The following is a 13,383-nucleotide window of genomic DNA, read 5'->3' on the forward strand; positions in this document are numbered from 1 at the left end:
ACGCTGCTGGGGACACTGATGACTCTGCTGGGGACACTGATGATGGGGAGACTCTGATGGTAAGGCTTTGATGGGGAGACTCTGATGCAGGGCACTGATGATGGGGAGACTCTACTGGGGACACTGATAATGGGGAGACTCTGATGGGGACACTGATGATGGGGAGACTCTGCTAGGGACACTGATGATGGGGAGACTCTGCTGGGGACACTGATGATGGGGAGACTCTGCTGGGGACACTGATGTAGGGGAGACTCTGATGGGGACACTGATGATGGGGAGACTCTGATGGGGGACACTGATGATGGGGAGACTCTGCTAGGGACACTGATGATGGGGAGGCTCTGCTGGGGACACTGAAGATGGGGAGACTCTGCTGGGAACAGTGATGATGGGGAGACTCTGCTGGGGACACTGATGGGGAGACTCTGATGGGGGACACTGATGATGAGCAGACTCTGATGGGGCACACTGATGGGGAGATTCTGCAGGGGACACTGATGATGGGGAGTCTTTGCTGGGGACACTGATGATGGGGAGACTCTGCTGGGGACACTGATGATGGGTAGACTGATGGGGGACACTGATGATGAGCAGACTCTGATGGGGCACACTGATGATGGGGAGACTCTGCAGGGGACACTGATGATGGGGAGACTTTGCTGAGGACACTGATGATGGGGAGACTCTGCAGGGGACACTGATGAGACGCTGCAGGAGACTCTGCAGGAGACACTGATGAGATTCTGCTGGGGCCACTGATGATGGGGAGACTATAATGGGGCCACTGATGATGGGGAGGCTCTGCTGGGGAACACTGATGATGGGGAGACTCTGCTGGGGGAGACCGATGATGGGGAGACTCTGCTGGGGGACACTGATGATGGGGAGACTCTGATGGAGGACACTGATGACGGGGAGACTCTGATGGGGGACACTGATGATGATGAGACTCTGCTGGGAGACACTGATGATGGGGAGACTCTGATGGGGACACTGATGATGAGGAGACTCTGAAGGGGGACACTGATGGGGAGAATCTGATGGGGGACACTGATGATGAGGATACTCGGCTGGGGACACTGATGATGAGGAGATTCTGTTGGGGTCACTGATGATGGGGAGACTCTGCTGGGGGACACTGATGATGGGGAGACTCTGATGGGGACACTGATGAGACTCTGCAGGGGACACTGATGATGGGTAGACTCTGCAGGGGACACTGATGAGACTCTGCTGGGGACACTGATGATGGGGAGACGCTGCTGGAGACACTGATGGGGAGACTCTGCTGGGGACACTGATGATGGGGAGACTCTGATGGTAAGGCTTTGATGGGGAGACTCTGATGCAGGGCACTGATGATGGGGAGACTCTACTGGGGACACTGATAATGGGGAGACTCTGCAGGGGACACTGATGGTGGGGAGACTCTGCTGGGGACACTGATGATGGGGAGACTCTGCTGGGGACACTGATGAGACTCTGCAGGGGACACTGATGATTGGGAGACTCTGCAGGGGACACTGATGATGGGGAGACTCTGCTTGGGACTCTGATGATGGGGAGACTCTGCTGGGGACACTGATGATGGGGAGACTCTGCTGGGGACACTGATGATGGGGAGACTCTGCTGGGGACACTGATGATGGGGAGACTCTGCTGGGGACACTGATGATGGGGAGACTGCTGGGGACACTGATGAGACTCTGCAGGGGCCACTGATGATGGGGAGACTCTGCTGGGGACACTGATGATGGGGACACTCTACTGGGGCCACTGATGATGGGGAGACTATGCTGGGGCCACTGATGATGGGGAGGCTCTGCTGGGGAACACTGATGATGGGGAGACTCTGCTGGGGGACACTGATGATGGGGAGACTCTGCTGGGGGTCCCTGATGATGGGGAGACTCTGATGGGGGACACTGATGATGATGAGACTCTGCTGGGAGACACTGATGATGGGGAGACTCTAATGGCGACACTGATGATGGGGAGACTCTGAAGGGGGACACTGATGGGGAGACTCTGATGGGGGACACTGATGATGAGGATACTCGGCTGGGGACACTGATGATGAGGAGATTCTGTTGGGGTCACTGATGATGGGTAGAATCTGCTGGGGGACACTGATGATGGGGAGACTCTGATGGGGACACTGATGATGGGGAGACTCTGATGGGGGACACTGATTGGGAGACTCTAATGGGGGACACTGATGATGAGGATACTCGGCTGGGGACACTGATGATGAGATTCTGTTGGGGTCACTGATGATGGGGAGACTCTGCTGGGGACACTGATGATGGGGAGACTCTGCTGGGGACTCTGATGATGGGGAGACTCTGCTGGGGGACACTAATGATGGGGAGACTCTGATGGGGGACACTGATGATGGGGAGACTCTGATGGGGGACACTGATGATGGGGAGACTCTGATGGGGGACCCTGATGATGGGGAGACTCTGGGGACACTGATGACGGGGAGACTCTGATGTGGGACACTGATGACGGGGAGACTCTAATGGGGCACCCTGATTATGGGGAGACTCTGATGGGGGACACTGATGATGGGGAGACTCTGATTAGGGACACTGATGATGGGGAGACTCTGTGGACACTGATGACGGGGAGACTCTGCTGGGGACTCTGATGACGGGGAGACTCTGCTGGGGGACACTGATAACGGGGAGACTCTGATGGGGGACACTGAAGACGGGGAGACTCTGATGGGGGTCCCTGATGATGGGGAGACTCTGTGGACACTGATGACGGGGAGACTCTGATGGGGGACACTGATGATGGGGAGACTTTGCTGGGGACTCTGATGACGGGGAGACTCTGCTGGGGGACACTGATAACGGGGAGACTCTGATGGGGGACACTGAAGACGGGGAGACTCTGATGGGGGTCCCTGATGATGGGGAGACTCTGTGGACACTGATGACGGGGAGACTCTGATGGGGGACACTGATGACGGGGAGACTCTGATGGGGGACCCTGATGACGGGGAGACTCTGATGGGGGACCCTGATGATAGGGAGACTCTGATGGGGACACTGATGATGGGGAGACTCTGATGGGGACACTGATAACGTGGAGACTCTGATGGGGGACACTGAAGACGGGGAGACTCTGATGGGGGTCCCTGATGATGGGGAGACTCTGTGGACACTGATGACGGGGAGACTCTGATGGGGGACACTGATGACGGGGAGACTCTGATGGGGGACACTGATGACGGGGAGACTCTGATGGGGGACCCTGATGACGGGGAGACTCTGATGGGGGACCCTGATGATGTGGAGACTCTGATGGGGACACTGATGACGGGGAGACTCTGATGGGGGACCCTGATGATGGGGAGACTCTGATGGGGACACTGATGACGGGGAGACTCTACTGGGGGACACTGATGATGGGGGGATTCTGATGGGAACACTGATTACAAAAAATGATCCATGTAAATATGCCCAAATATTTGTAAAATTTACTATGTGGCCCTCGTGTTGAAAAGTTTGGAGACCCCTGCTCTAGGGCATAGAATTTGTTACTAGTAAATTCATTAGGTGAAAATAAAACAAAAAACTAAACAAACAACAAATGCAGCCACCATATCTACAGTTTAGATCTCAGCAGTATATGACTTGATTAAATATTTATCCAGGATCGGAACTTCTCAGCTGAAGTTCTCAGCTTGTGTCTTAGCAAGCATGCTAAATATCTGCATGGAGATTGTATGTACTAATTGTGTTAGTATAGCTTATCCTGGGTGTTTCAAATTCATTCCACAACCTAAAAACATACTGGTAGGTTAGGTGGCTACCATCCATATTGGAAACAATTCCTGTGATTCATAAAGGCTTGTGCAGATAGATTTTGTGAAAGTGTCTCTCGTGAGTTGAAAAAGTGGTGAATAATGCGCCAAGTTCACATACCTGTCTAGAACTTGTACTTGCATTTGGCTTATGCTGTGACACTTTTAGAATGCACTCAAAACACTTTTGCAAAATCTGAGACAATTTTTCTATCTGTACTGTATGCCTAAAGAGAGTTGGTCTTAATTAGCTCCAATTTTACTTTTGGTGCATTTAATGCAACACAATGAAAAAGCGGCACATCCAATGTGACACAATGTAAAAATGGTGCATATAAGAACTACCTGAATTTGGTACATTAGTTGCTGTCAAAACCAAAAGTGTTGCAAATGCTAAATGAATTTGGAGCAATACATTAACAAGAGGGATTAATGCCAGAAAAGTGGCACAGCTTTATTGAATTCCCCCCTCCCCAATGTGTTCATGACGTTGGTTACAGGCATTAGACTGTCAGCCCCTTGTAGGACTAGTCTTTTCTGGCCCCGTTCACATATGTGTGGGCTAGTGCTGTGTGCTAATCTATGCATTACCGCACCATATCAGTGTGAAGCCAGCCTAAAAGTTCTGCTGATAAAGGTGTCAGCTCCTATATAAAGAACTAAAATAGTTAACGTATGCTCCTTTCATAGTCTGTTGTTTAATTGTACTTTTGTGTGCTCTGCAGAGGCAGCCTACACACTTTTACTGTATGATGAGTTACTGGAATGGTCTGATCGACCACTTAGAGAGTTTCTAAGCTATCCAATGCAAACAGAATGGCAAAGAAAAGAGTACCTTCATATGACCATCATCCAAAATTTTGACCGCGGGAAAGTAAGCCAACTAATGTCTTGTGTTTTGTTCTTAACATTGTTTAGATTTGTTATACCATGTTCCCCCAAACACAGGAAATTCTCTGCTCAATATGACTTTACAGTGTAGGAAAACCATGGCATAAACGCTTTTGCATTTCACTTTTTCCCTAGCTGATTTCTTTACATTTCACTCTCTTTATCACAGTTTCATCATAAAGCACATTTGTTGCAATTGTGTAAAAGTTGCAGCTGCTGCCACTGGATATTGGAAAAATAATGCCCAGTATAACCATTTCTTTGGATACGCAAGGAGGGGGTAACTAATGTTTACACCGCAACTATCTATAGCCAATGGCACTTTTATCAAGTCAGAACACCAAGGTAAAATATAAGAATTTATTACATGAAAAACTACATATATTATAAAACACACATTATTATACATGTATACCAACAGTGAAAAAAACATCATCAAATTGCATTCAACCAAGTCTGAAAAGACCTGACTTCAACATATGACAGCTGAGCTGATGCTGTCCATCAACAAAAATCCCCATCCAGCTTGATGTTAGAAACGTACATAATTATGAAATCTATCCAAAAGCCTTCACATAGATTAAATAATATAATTAACTTATAATTAAAATCCAATAACTAAAACTTCCAAATGTGTAACAGGCCAGGAGGGGTCCATCCCAGATACACGTCAGACTCTACCCGGGAGTTGTTGAGAGGCGGGGAAGATGGAAAGAACAGGTGCCCAATATGTGGATCTCCAGGCGTCCCAACAGATCACAATCAAAAGACAAAAACCAAAAATTCCAAACCGTCACATCAAAGATGACCTAGTGAATGTACAAATAAACCAATTGATTACTGGCGCAATTATATATCCCTAAAGTAAGACACATTTGCTGTGCTTAGACTCTAAAACAGCAAAAATGTGTCTATTATGAAAACAAAGTGGCTAGTGCTATTGATGATGGAGACTTAGTGCCGCACAAAATGAAACATACTTATTGAGGGCTAATGTGTGCAGCTATTAAGCTGTCAGCCCATAGTGAGGGATGTTGGTATCACTGAGTCAATAAGACCCACTGCACCAAAATAAATCTTGCAAACAATACAGGTGTGCATATTGTCAGGGCTTAGCTTAGCCCTTCCTTCTCAGAGCAGGCTGCTCAGCTGTCAGTTAATTGCCAGCGCCAATCTTTTCCACAGTGACTCACCTGATGATGATATCCTGTTCGTTAGTCCTGCTGATTATTTAAGCTGTTCAGTCCCTCTCTGCCATCGCCTTGGTCAACACATCCAGAGACTCTCTCCTGTTTACCTGTTTAAAACTTGCTTGGCTGACGTCCCTTCTGGTTCCTGATCCTGCTTGCTGTTCCACTACACTGATTCTATGCTTTCCTGGCCTGTCCTTCAGTACACTGATCTCTGGGTCCCTGACGTCCTGGCTTGTCTGACTATCTGTTCCGGTTACCGAACTCTGGCTATGATTTGACTACATTGCTCTGTTTACCTTTTACTATTATTAAACAAGTGTGATTTTTAACTGCAATTCTGTCTCGGTCTGATTCATGTGGTTTCTTACACATATGGATAAAAACATTTTGAGGTAAAAAAGCCCAGAAATCAATACAAAACAAATGAAAAGTGCCCGAATACATAACAAGTAAAAAAAAACCATACCTAATGGAGATCTGTGATCAAGGCTCGAGCCACCAATGCACATCCATTCCCAGCTGCAGATTGAATGCAATTGAGTCAAACCCTGGGCTAATAAAGCCCAGGTGCTGGACAACCCCACTCATCTAGCATCACCGTGGCAGAAATCAGCCAATGGGCTTGTGTCAGAGCATAATGCAATGGGGGGAGGCAACGAGTGCCGCTGCCCAAAAGACACAGCCGATGAAAATTACATACAGGCCAGGGATGGGACAGGGCCACCAGGTAGCCATGTCACATCCGCTCCACCAGATCCCAAGTCTCACGGTGAGCGTAATGCCAACCCGCCGCACGCACGCAGCCGCATCACAAGGTCAAAGGGGTCCTGGCCAAGATGCAAAAACAGTCTCCGGAACCAGAAGCTGTAGGCGTTGCCAAGCCCATCTGTCGCCTGGTTAGACCTTTTTAACCTCTCCTGTACTTTTTATCTTCAGATATCCCTGTGTGCTTCTCCTAAGGAAGCAAGTTTTTACCTTGCAAAACGCATAGCGAATTTAAGCACAGACCATCTTGATTAATGGACAGCATCAGCTCAGATGTAATATGTTGATGTCGGGTCTTTTCAGACTTGAAGGTTTTTGAATGCCATTTGATGATGTTTTTTCACTGTTGGTATACATGTGTATTGATATGTGTTTTATAATAAATGTATTTTTTCATGTAATAAATTTTCTTATATTTTACCTTGGTGTTGTGACTTGATAAAAGTCCCATGGGCTTATAGTTGTGGTGTATGTACTAATCGGGACTGAGACACAACTGGTACCCATTTCATACCAACGTCCTTTTGTATAATAGGGGTAACTAATGTTATTTTAGTGAAGGTTTAGAGCATGTTTAATTGGGGCTTGGTGAATGTTAGTGATTTTGCATAGCTATTAAAAGACATCTATCAACTAATTGCCATCCTCATCGGATTTCGCTATTCCCATATGTGGGTAAATCTGGTAAAGATGCTAGACACCACAACTGGCCAATCAGGTGTGTGGCCAGATTTAGATTTTCACTCAATTTCAATATCTATGTCTGTTTCTTTGTCAATCTTACAGTTTGTCAGATGTAGCCAGTATAATTTCTGCTCACGCAAGGTGGAAATGACCATTCTTGCACTGACCTCATATTTATATTGTGTCAGTAGAATGATTTGTGCCAACAGACATTTCAGTAAGAGGCTCAGCAGTAAGGTTCATACACTGCACCTACAATTTCTAGGCTTAGATGCAACAACCCAAATTCTTGTCCCTGCCATGTATCATAGCAATTCATACCATACACAACACTAGTACCCCTACCCCCTTTTTTTTTTGCAAGTTCCTCATTACTGATTGCCTGCTTTGCCTCTGATTTTTTTTTTTTTTTTTTTTGCCAGTATCAAAGCTTCATCCTGGTTACACTATAGATGCACCAGGAGGAAGCAAATCATCCACAATGGACTTTCCTATGGTCATTTTGTCTGTGGAGACCCATGTGCAGTTTTGGGGGGAATGGTCCACTTTAAAAGAAACCTAAGGCCTTCTCCTGAAGATGCAAGTTGCTTGGCTGGTATGCTGACTCACAAGTTTCAATACTTTTATGCCGCGTACACACAACCGGACTTTACGGCATACTTTGCCCGGCGGACTTTTCGACGGACTTTTCGACGGACTTTACGACGGACTTTACGACGGACTTTCCGAATGAATGGACTTGCCTACACACGATCAACCAAAGTCCGACAGATTTGTACGTGATGACGTACGACCGGACTAAAACAAGGAAGTTCATAGCCAGTAGCCAATAGCTGCCCTATCGTCGGTTTTTGTCCGTCGGACTAGCATACAGACGAGCGGACTTTTCGACCGGACTCGAGTCCGTCAGATAGATTTGAAACATGTTTCAAATCTAAGTCCGTCAAACTTTTGAGAAAACAAAGTCCGCTGGAGCCCACACACGATCGAATTGTCCGATGAAATCCGGTACGCCGGACCAAGTATGCTGTAAAGTCCGATCGTGTACGCGGCATAAGTCATTAAGGAGGAACTATAATACAAATCAGGAAAGTCAAGGTAATGTAAGAAGTCCTGATCTGAATACTTTTCTTGATTAGTGACAGCCAAGTATTGAATAAAGAGCATTGGCATGACAACTGCGCAACTAGCATTTGCAGAATAACAAATAATAAATTCTGATCGGCTTGTTTTGCAGAAAGCAGTCACTGGTTTACCAGTCTGTGGTATCTGTGGTTTATTTTTCTAAAGATTACTCTTATATTTTGTATAATGAAAACCTCATATGTGAGCAACAGTCGAGGGTCTATTTCTTTGAAGTTTTTTTTAGCTTTTGTGAGATACAGAGCATATACAAAATGATGTGTATGTCTCTAACATTCACACATTGATTACAGGTTTTATGAACCTTTGTTTCTTTTTATTTCTATGCACAGTGCTGGGAGAATGGAATTATACTCTGCAGGAAACTTGCTGAACAGTATGAAAACTACTATGACTACAGGAATCTCAGCAAAATGAGGGTAACGTAACAGTAGTGTTTACTATTATATAATAATCAAATGTTTAAGTGCACTCAGAGCGCACTGACCCACAGTGTACATATTAAGGATTTATTTTGGGAAGTGCTCCTTGCCATGAAGCTGTGCTTTAGGCTGTAATCACACCTGTCACTTGGGGCTGCAGCTCAAAGAAGATCTACGTATGCTGGCTTCATGCACAGGAATGGAAGGTTCCAGTTGTAGAGCAGTGCTGCTGTGTTTACATGGCATGTGTATTGCAGAGCTTTCTGACTTGGCAGCAGGTGGCACTATATATATCAATTGATAAGCCTATAGCAAGGTTATGCCATGCCAAGCAGAGATAGAATCCGCCAGTCAGAAGGGGACAAGGCAGGTGCTTGTTGCATGTTTAACTCTTGCAGTGCTGAAGCATTTGACGGAACACAGCATGGTAATTGCATGCGGTAAATACCTCCATATGACTCTGACTTACTATAAGGGGGTGTGAGAAGCTGTGAGATCTGTGGGCTGCCAATGATGCAAATAGCAGGGGAGCAGAATGTAGGGAAGCATCCCTTGTGATGACCACTTTACTGCAATCACTACAAAATTGGGGACACCATTACTTGGCTGCAAATTAATAACTGATTGCAGGTATACTCTCACATGAGTGGTTACATTCGGTCAGCACTTCTGACTGAGCCTGGATTTGCAGCAAGAAACGCTGGCTCTGGCTGTATACAAGCTGGATGGTGCAAAGCACCCAGTGCGTATATGCTCATTGCATAAGGTGGCGTAGTGTAGAGTTTTGAGGAAGGGGCCCAACTTATGATCTTGCACGCAGTCCCACTGCACTCAGAAGACACAGCTGTATTCTTTAGGGGACTTATTTCTACATTACAAATTCTCAGATTTATCTTCCCAGCAACATCTAGCAAAATGAAGTGGGGGGTTCTCTTGTTTTGATTCTAGACAACAAACGTTAGTTCAACCTGATAATTTTAACACCACAATTTTGGTATGGTTGATTTACATTATAAATATTTGCATTATGATATTGTCTTATTGAGAAAATAGAAATGATCCAGACATTTTTGTAATTCTAGGGCAGGGGTCTTCAAAGTTTTAAACAAAGTAGCAGTTTACTGTCCTTCAGACTTTAGGGGGGCCGGACTGTGGCCACTGGGAGTTGAAATTTTCCTGGCGTCAGTGGGAGTAAACAATACATCTTTGGCATTAGAGATAGGAATAGTGCTCTATCGTTGGTGTCAATGGGAGGAATAGTGCCCCACTGTTGGTGTCAATGGGAGGGAAAGTGCTCCATTTTTTATATCAGTGGGAGGAATAGTGTCCCATTGTTGTCAGTGGGAGAAATCATACCCCTTTATTGATGTCAGTAGTAGGAGCTATGCCTTATTATTGACGTCAGTGGAAGAAATAGTGTCTTATATCAGTGGAAGGAAAAGTGCCCTAAGGGCTGGATAAAGCCAAGCAAGGGGCCGCATCTGGCCCCCGGCAGCAGTTTGTTGACCACTATTTTAGTGTATTCCTTTAAAAAAATGTGTGCTTGAGATGAATGAATGGTCTTTGTGGGCTCAGTTGAATTATGGACAGTGCATTTAAAAGGCAATCCATCCTCTAATTTGAATTTTAAGAAGGTAATTGTTGAGTGTAAATTGATACCTTAATTTACTTCAGAGAAAATGATTGTTGTATAAATTTCAATTGTCTATCACTGTCTAATGGTGACTTTGACAAGGTTAGGCAATAGTTAGGTTGTCCCAACTGCAATATATAAACTTGACTTGCTTCAATTGTAAGGAATTTTAAAGTTGAAATGTTTGGCCTTTAGACAATTGTTATAGCTGTTTAGCACAAAGATGGGCACAACATAGTAGACCTTAATACATGTATGCTTATTGGATATTGGCAAGCATGCATATTTGTAAATTGGGTTATTGTAGGTGTTAGATGTTCTGATGCAAACTAAAGAAAGTATGTAAAATATGCATTTTTGTAGTTGCGTTCATAAATACTGTATATACATTTAATATTCTGTATTAAAGCTCTCAACATTCTCCTTTTTACCAGATGATGGAAGCTTCTTTGTATGATAAAATAATGGACCAGCAACGTTTGGAGCCTGAATTTTTCCGTGTTGGCTTTTATGGGAAAAAATTCCCATTTTTCTTAAGAGTAAGTTGCAAAATATTTTTATTTCATTTGAAGGTAATCAATTTATATTCACTTTAAGAGAAGAAAGCAATAGGGATGAGCCGGACACTCCCCAGTTCGGTTCGCACCAGAACACCGCCAACAGGCAAAAAATTTGTGCGAACACCGTTAAACACTGTGGGACATGAACGTGAAAAATCAAAAGTGTTAATTTTAAAGGCTTATATGCAAGATATTGCCATAAAAAGTGTATGGGGACCCCGGTACTGCCTCAGGGGACCTGTATCAATGCAAGGAGCAGTGATTTTAATAATGCTTAAATTGAAACAATAAAAATGAAATGTTCCTTTAAATATCGTGCCGGGGGGGGGGGGTTCCCCTTAGTCTGCCTGTAAAGTGGCGCATCTGTCTCATGTGTTTTACTGTGCCGCAGCAAAATTACATTTCTAAAGGAAAAAATGTCATTCAAAATTGCTCGCGGCTGTAATGTATTGCCGGGTCCCGGCAATATAGATAAAAATCAATTAAAAAAATCGGCGTAGGTTCCCCCCAGTCCATACTAGGCCCTTCGGGTCTGGTATGCATATTAAGGGGAGCTCCACACCAAAATAAAAAAAAACAGCGTGCCAACCCCCCCCCCCAAAAATCCATACCAGGTCCTTTGGGTTTGGTATAGATTTTAAGGGGAACTCCACGCCAAAATGTTTTTTAAGAATGGTATGGGGTCCAACCCAAAATCCATACCAGACCGTTATCCGAGCAAGCAGCCTGGCAGGCCAGGAAAGGGGGGGGGTGAGCGAGCGCCCCCCTCCTGAACCATACCAAGCTGCTTGCCCTCAACATAGGGAGGGTGCTTTAGGGTCCCCTCCCAAAGCATCTTGTCCCCATGTTGATGGGAACAAGGGCCTCGTTCCCACAACCCTGGTCATTGGTTGTGGGGGTCTGTGGCAGGAGGCTTATCAGAATCTGGAAGCCCCCTTTAACAAGCAGGCCACCAGATCCCACCCCTCATGTCAATGGGTATGGGGTACATTTTATCCCTACACATTCACCCAAAAAAAGTGTCAAAAAGTAAAAACCACAAAAGGCAATTATTTACAATTCCTATTATTATTTAAAAAAAAAAAAAAAGTGTCCCATGATGTACATCCATCGTCAATCACACTGCCCGGCGGACCCGGAAAAAAAAAAAAAAACCATGGGAGGGCTCCCACCGAATGCTGTCTTTTCACTGTGACAGCTGTTATATACGCTGTTATATAGGCAAGTGCGGGGCCACCCGCTGATGTAATTGGATGACCCCGCCCCCTCTGACGGCACATAACATCAAAAGGGGTGGCGTTACTCGATTACGTTACCGGGTGACCCCGCCCTTACCTATATAACAGCTGTCGCAGCCAAGAGACAGCGGCACACCTCACATTGAGACGGATCTTTTTTTTTCTTCTTCTTTTTTTCGGAGCCATTGAGTGGCGTGATACAAGATAATTGGACATCACAGGACACTTTTTTTTTCTTTTTTAAAGAAATTGTCAAAAACTGTGTGTTGTGATTTTTACTTTTTTGCCACTTTTTTTTGGTGAATGGGTAGGGGTACAATGTACCCCTACCCATTCACATAGGGAGGCAGGATCTGGGGCCCCAGGCAGGATCCAGATTCTGATAAGCCCTCCCGCTTGAAGACCCCCACAACCACCGGGTAAGGGTTGTGGGGATGAAGCCCTTGTCCCCATCAACATGGGGACAGAGTGCTTTAGGGGGGTCCCAAAGCACCCACCCCATGTTGAGGGCAAGCAGCCTGGTATGGTTCAGGAGGTGGGCACTCGCCCCTCTCCCCTTTCCTGGCCTGCCAGGCTGCTTGCTCGGATAAGGGTCTGGTATAGATTTTTGGGGGGACCCCATGGCATTTAAAAAAAAAAATTTGCCGTGGAGCTCCCCTTAAAATCTTTGCCAGACCCAAAGGGCATATTTCTCGCACTTAAATGATTCAAATCATAAAACAAATTTTAATATTACACAAAGATAACCCAAGTAAATACAAGATGCAGTTTTTAAATTATTTCTTTTATTAAGGGAAAAAAGCTGTTCAAACCTGCCTGGCCCTATGTGAAAAAGTAATTGCCCCGACCCACACTGAATCATGAATGAACTATGAACTGTTATCCACAATTGTTTGGAAAGCTGAGTTAAATTTCACTTGCCACGCCCAGGCCTGATTACTGCCAGACCTGTTGAATCAAGAAATCACATAAATATAAGCTGTCTGACAAAGTGAAGCATGCTAACAGATCACAAAAAGCCACACATCATGCCA

General features: G+C 45.4%; 1 protein-coding gene across 2 annotated transcripts in view; it reads left to right on the forward strand.

Annotated features, from left to right (window-relative positions):
- Positions 1 to 13,383, forward strand: part of DOCK4 (dedicator of cytokinesis 4) — a 501,293-nt gene that overhangs the window by 397,329 nt on the left and 90,581 nt on the right. For both annotated transcript variants that reach the window (XM_073619893.1, XM_073619894.1), the window contains 3 exons: positions 4,546 to 4,694; positions 8,829 to 8,915; positions 10,986 to 11,090. In XM_073619893.1, coding sequence (XP_073475994.1) covers positions 4,546 to 4,694; positions 8,829 to 8,915; positions 10,986 to 11,090 — 341 coding nt within the window. The remainder of the gene's footprint in view (positions 1 to 4,545; positions 4,695 to 8,828; positions 8,916 to 10,985; positions 11,091 to 13,383) is intronic.

Source organism: Aquarana catesbeiana, linkage group LG03 (genome assembly GCF_042186555.1).
Source record: "Aquarana catesbeiana isolate 2022-GZ linkage group LG03, ASM4218655v1, whole genome shotgun sequence".
In the NCBI taxonomy this organism is placed as follows: domain Eukaryota; kingdom Metazoa; phylum Chordata; class Amphibia; order Anura; family Ranidae; genus Aquarana; species Aquarana catesbeiana.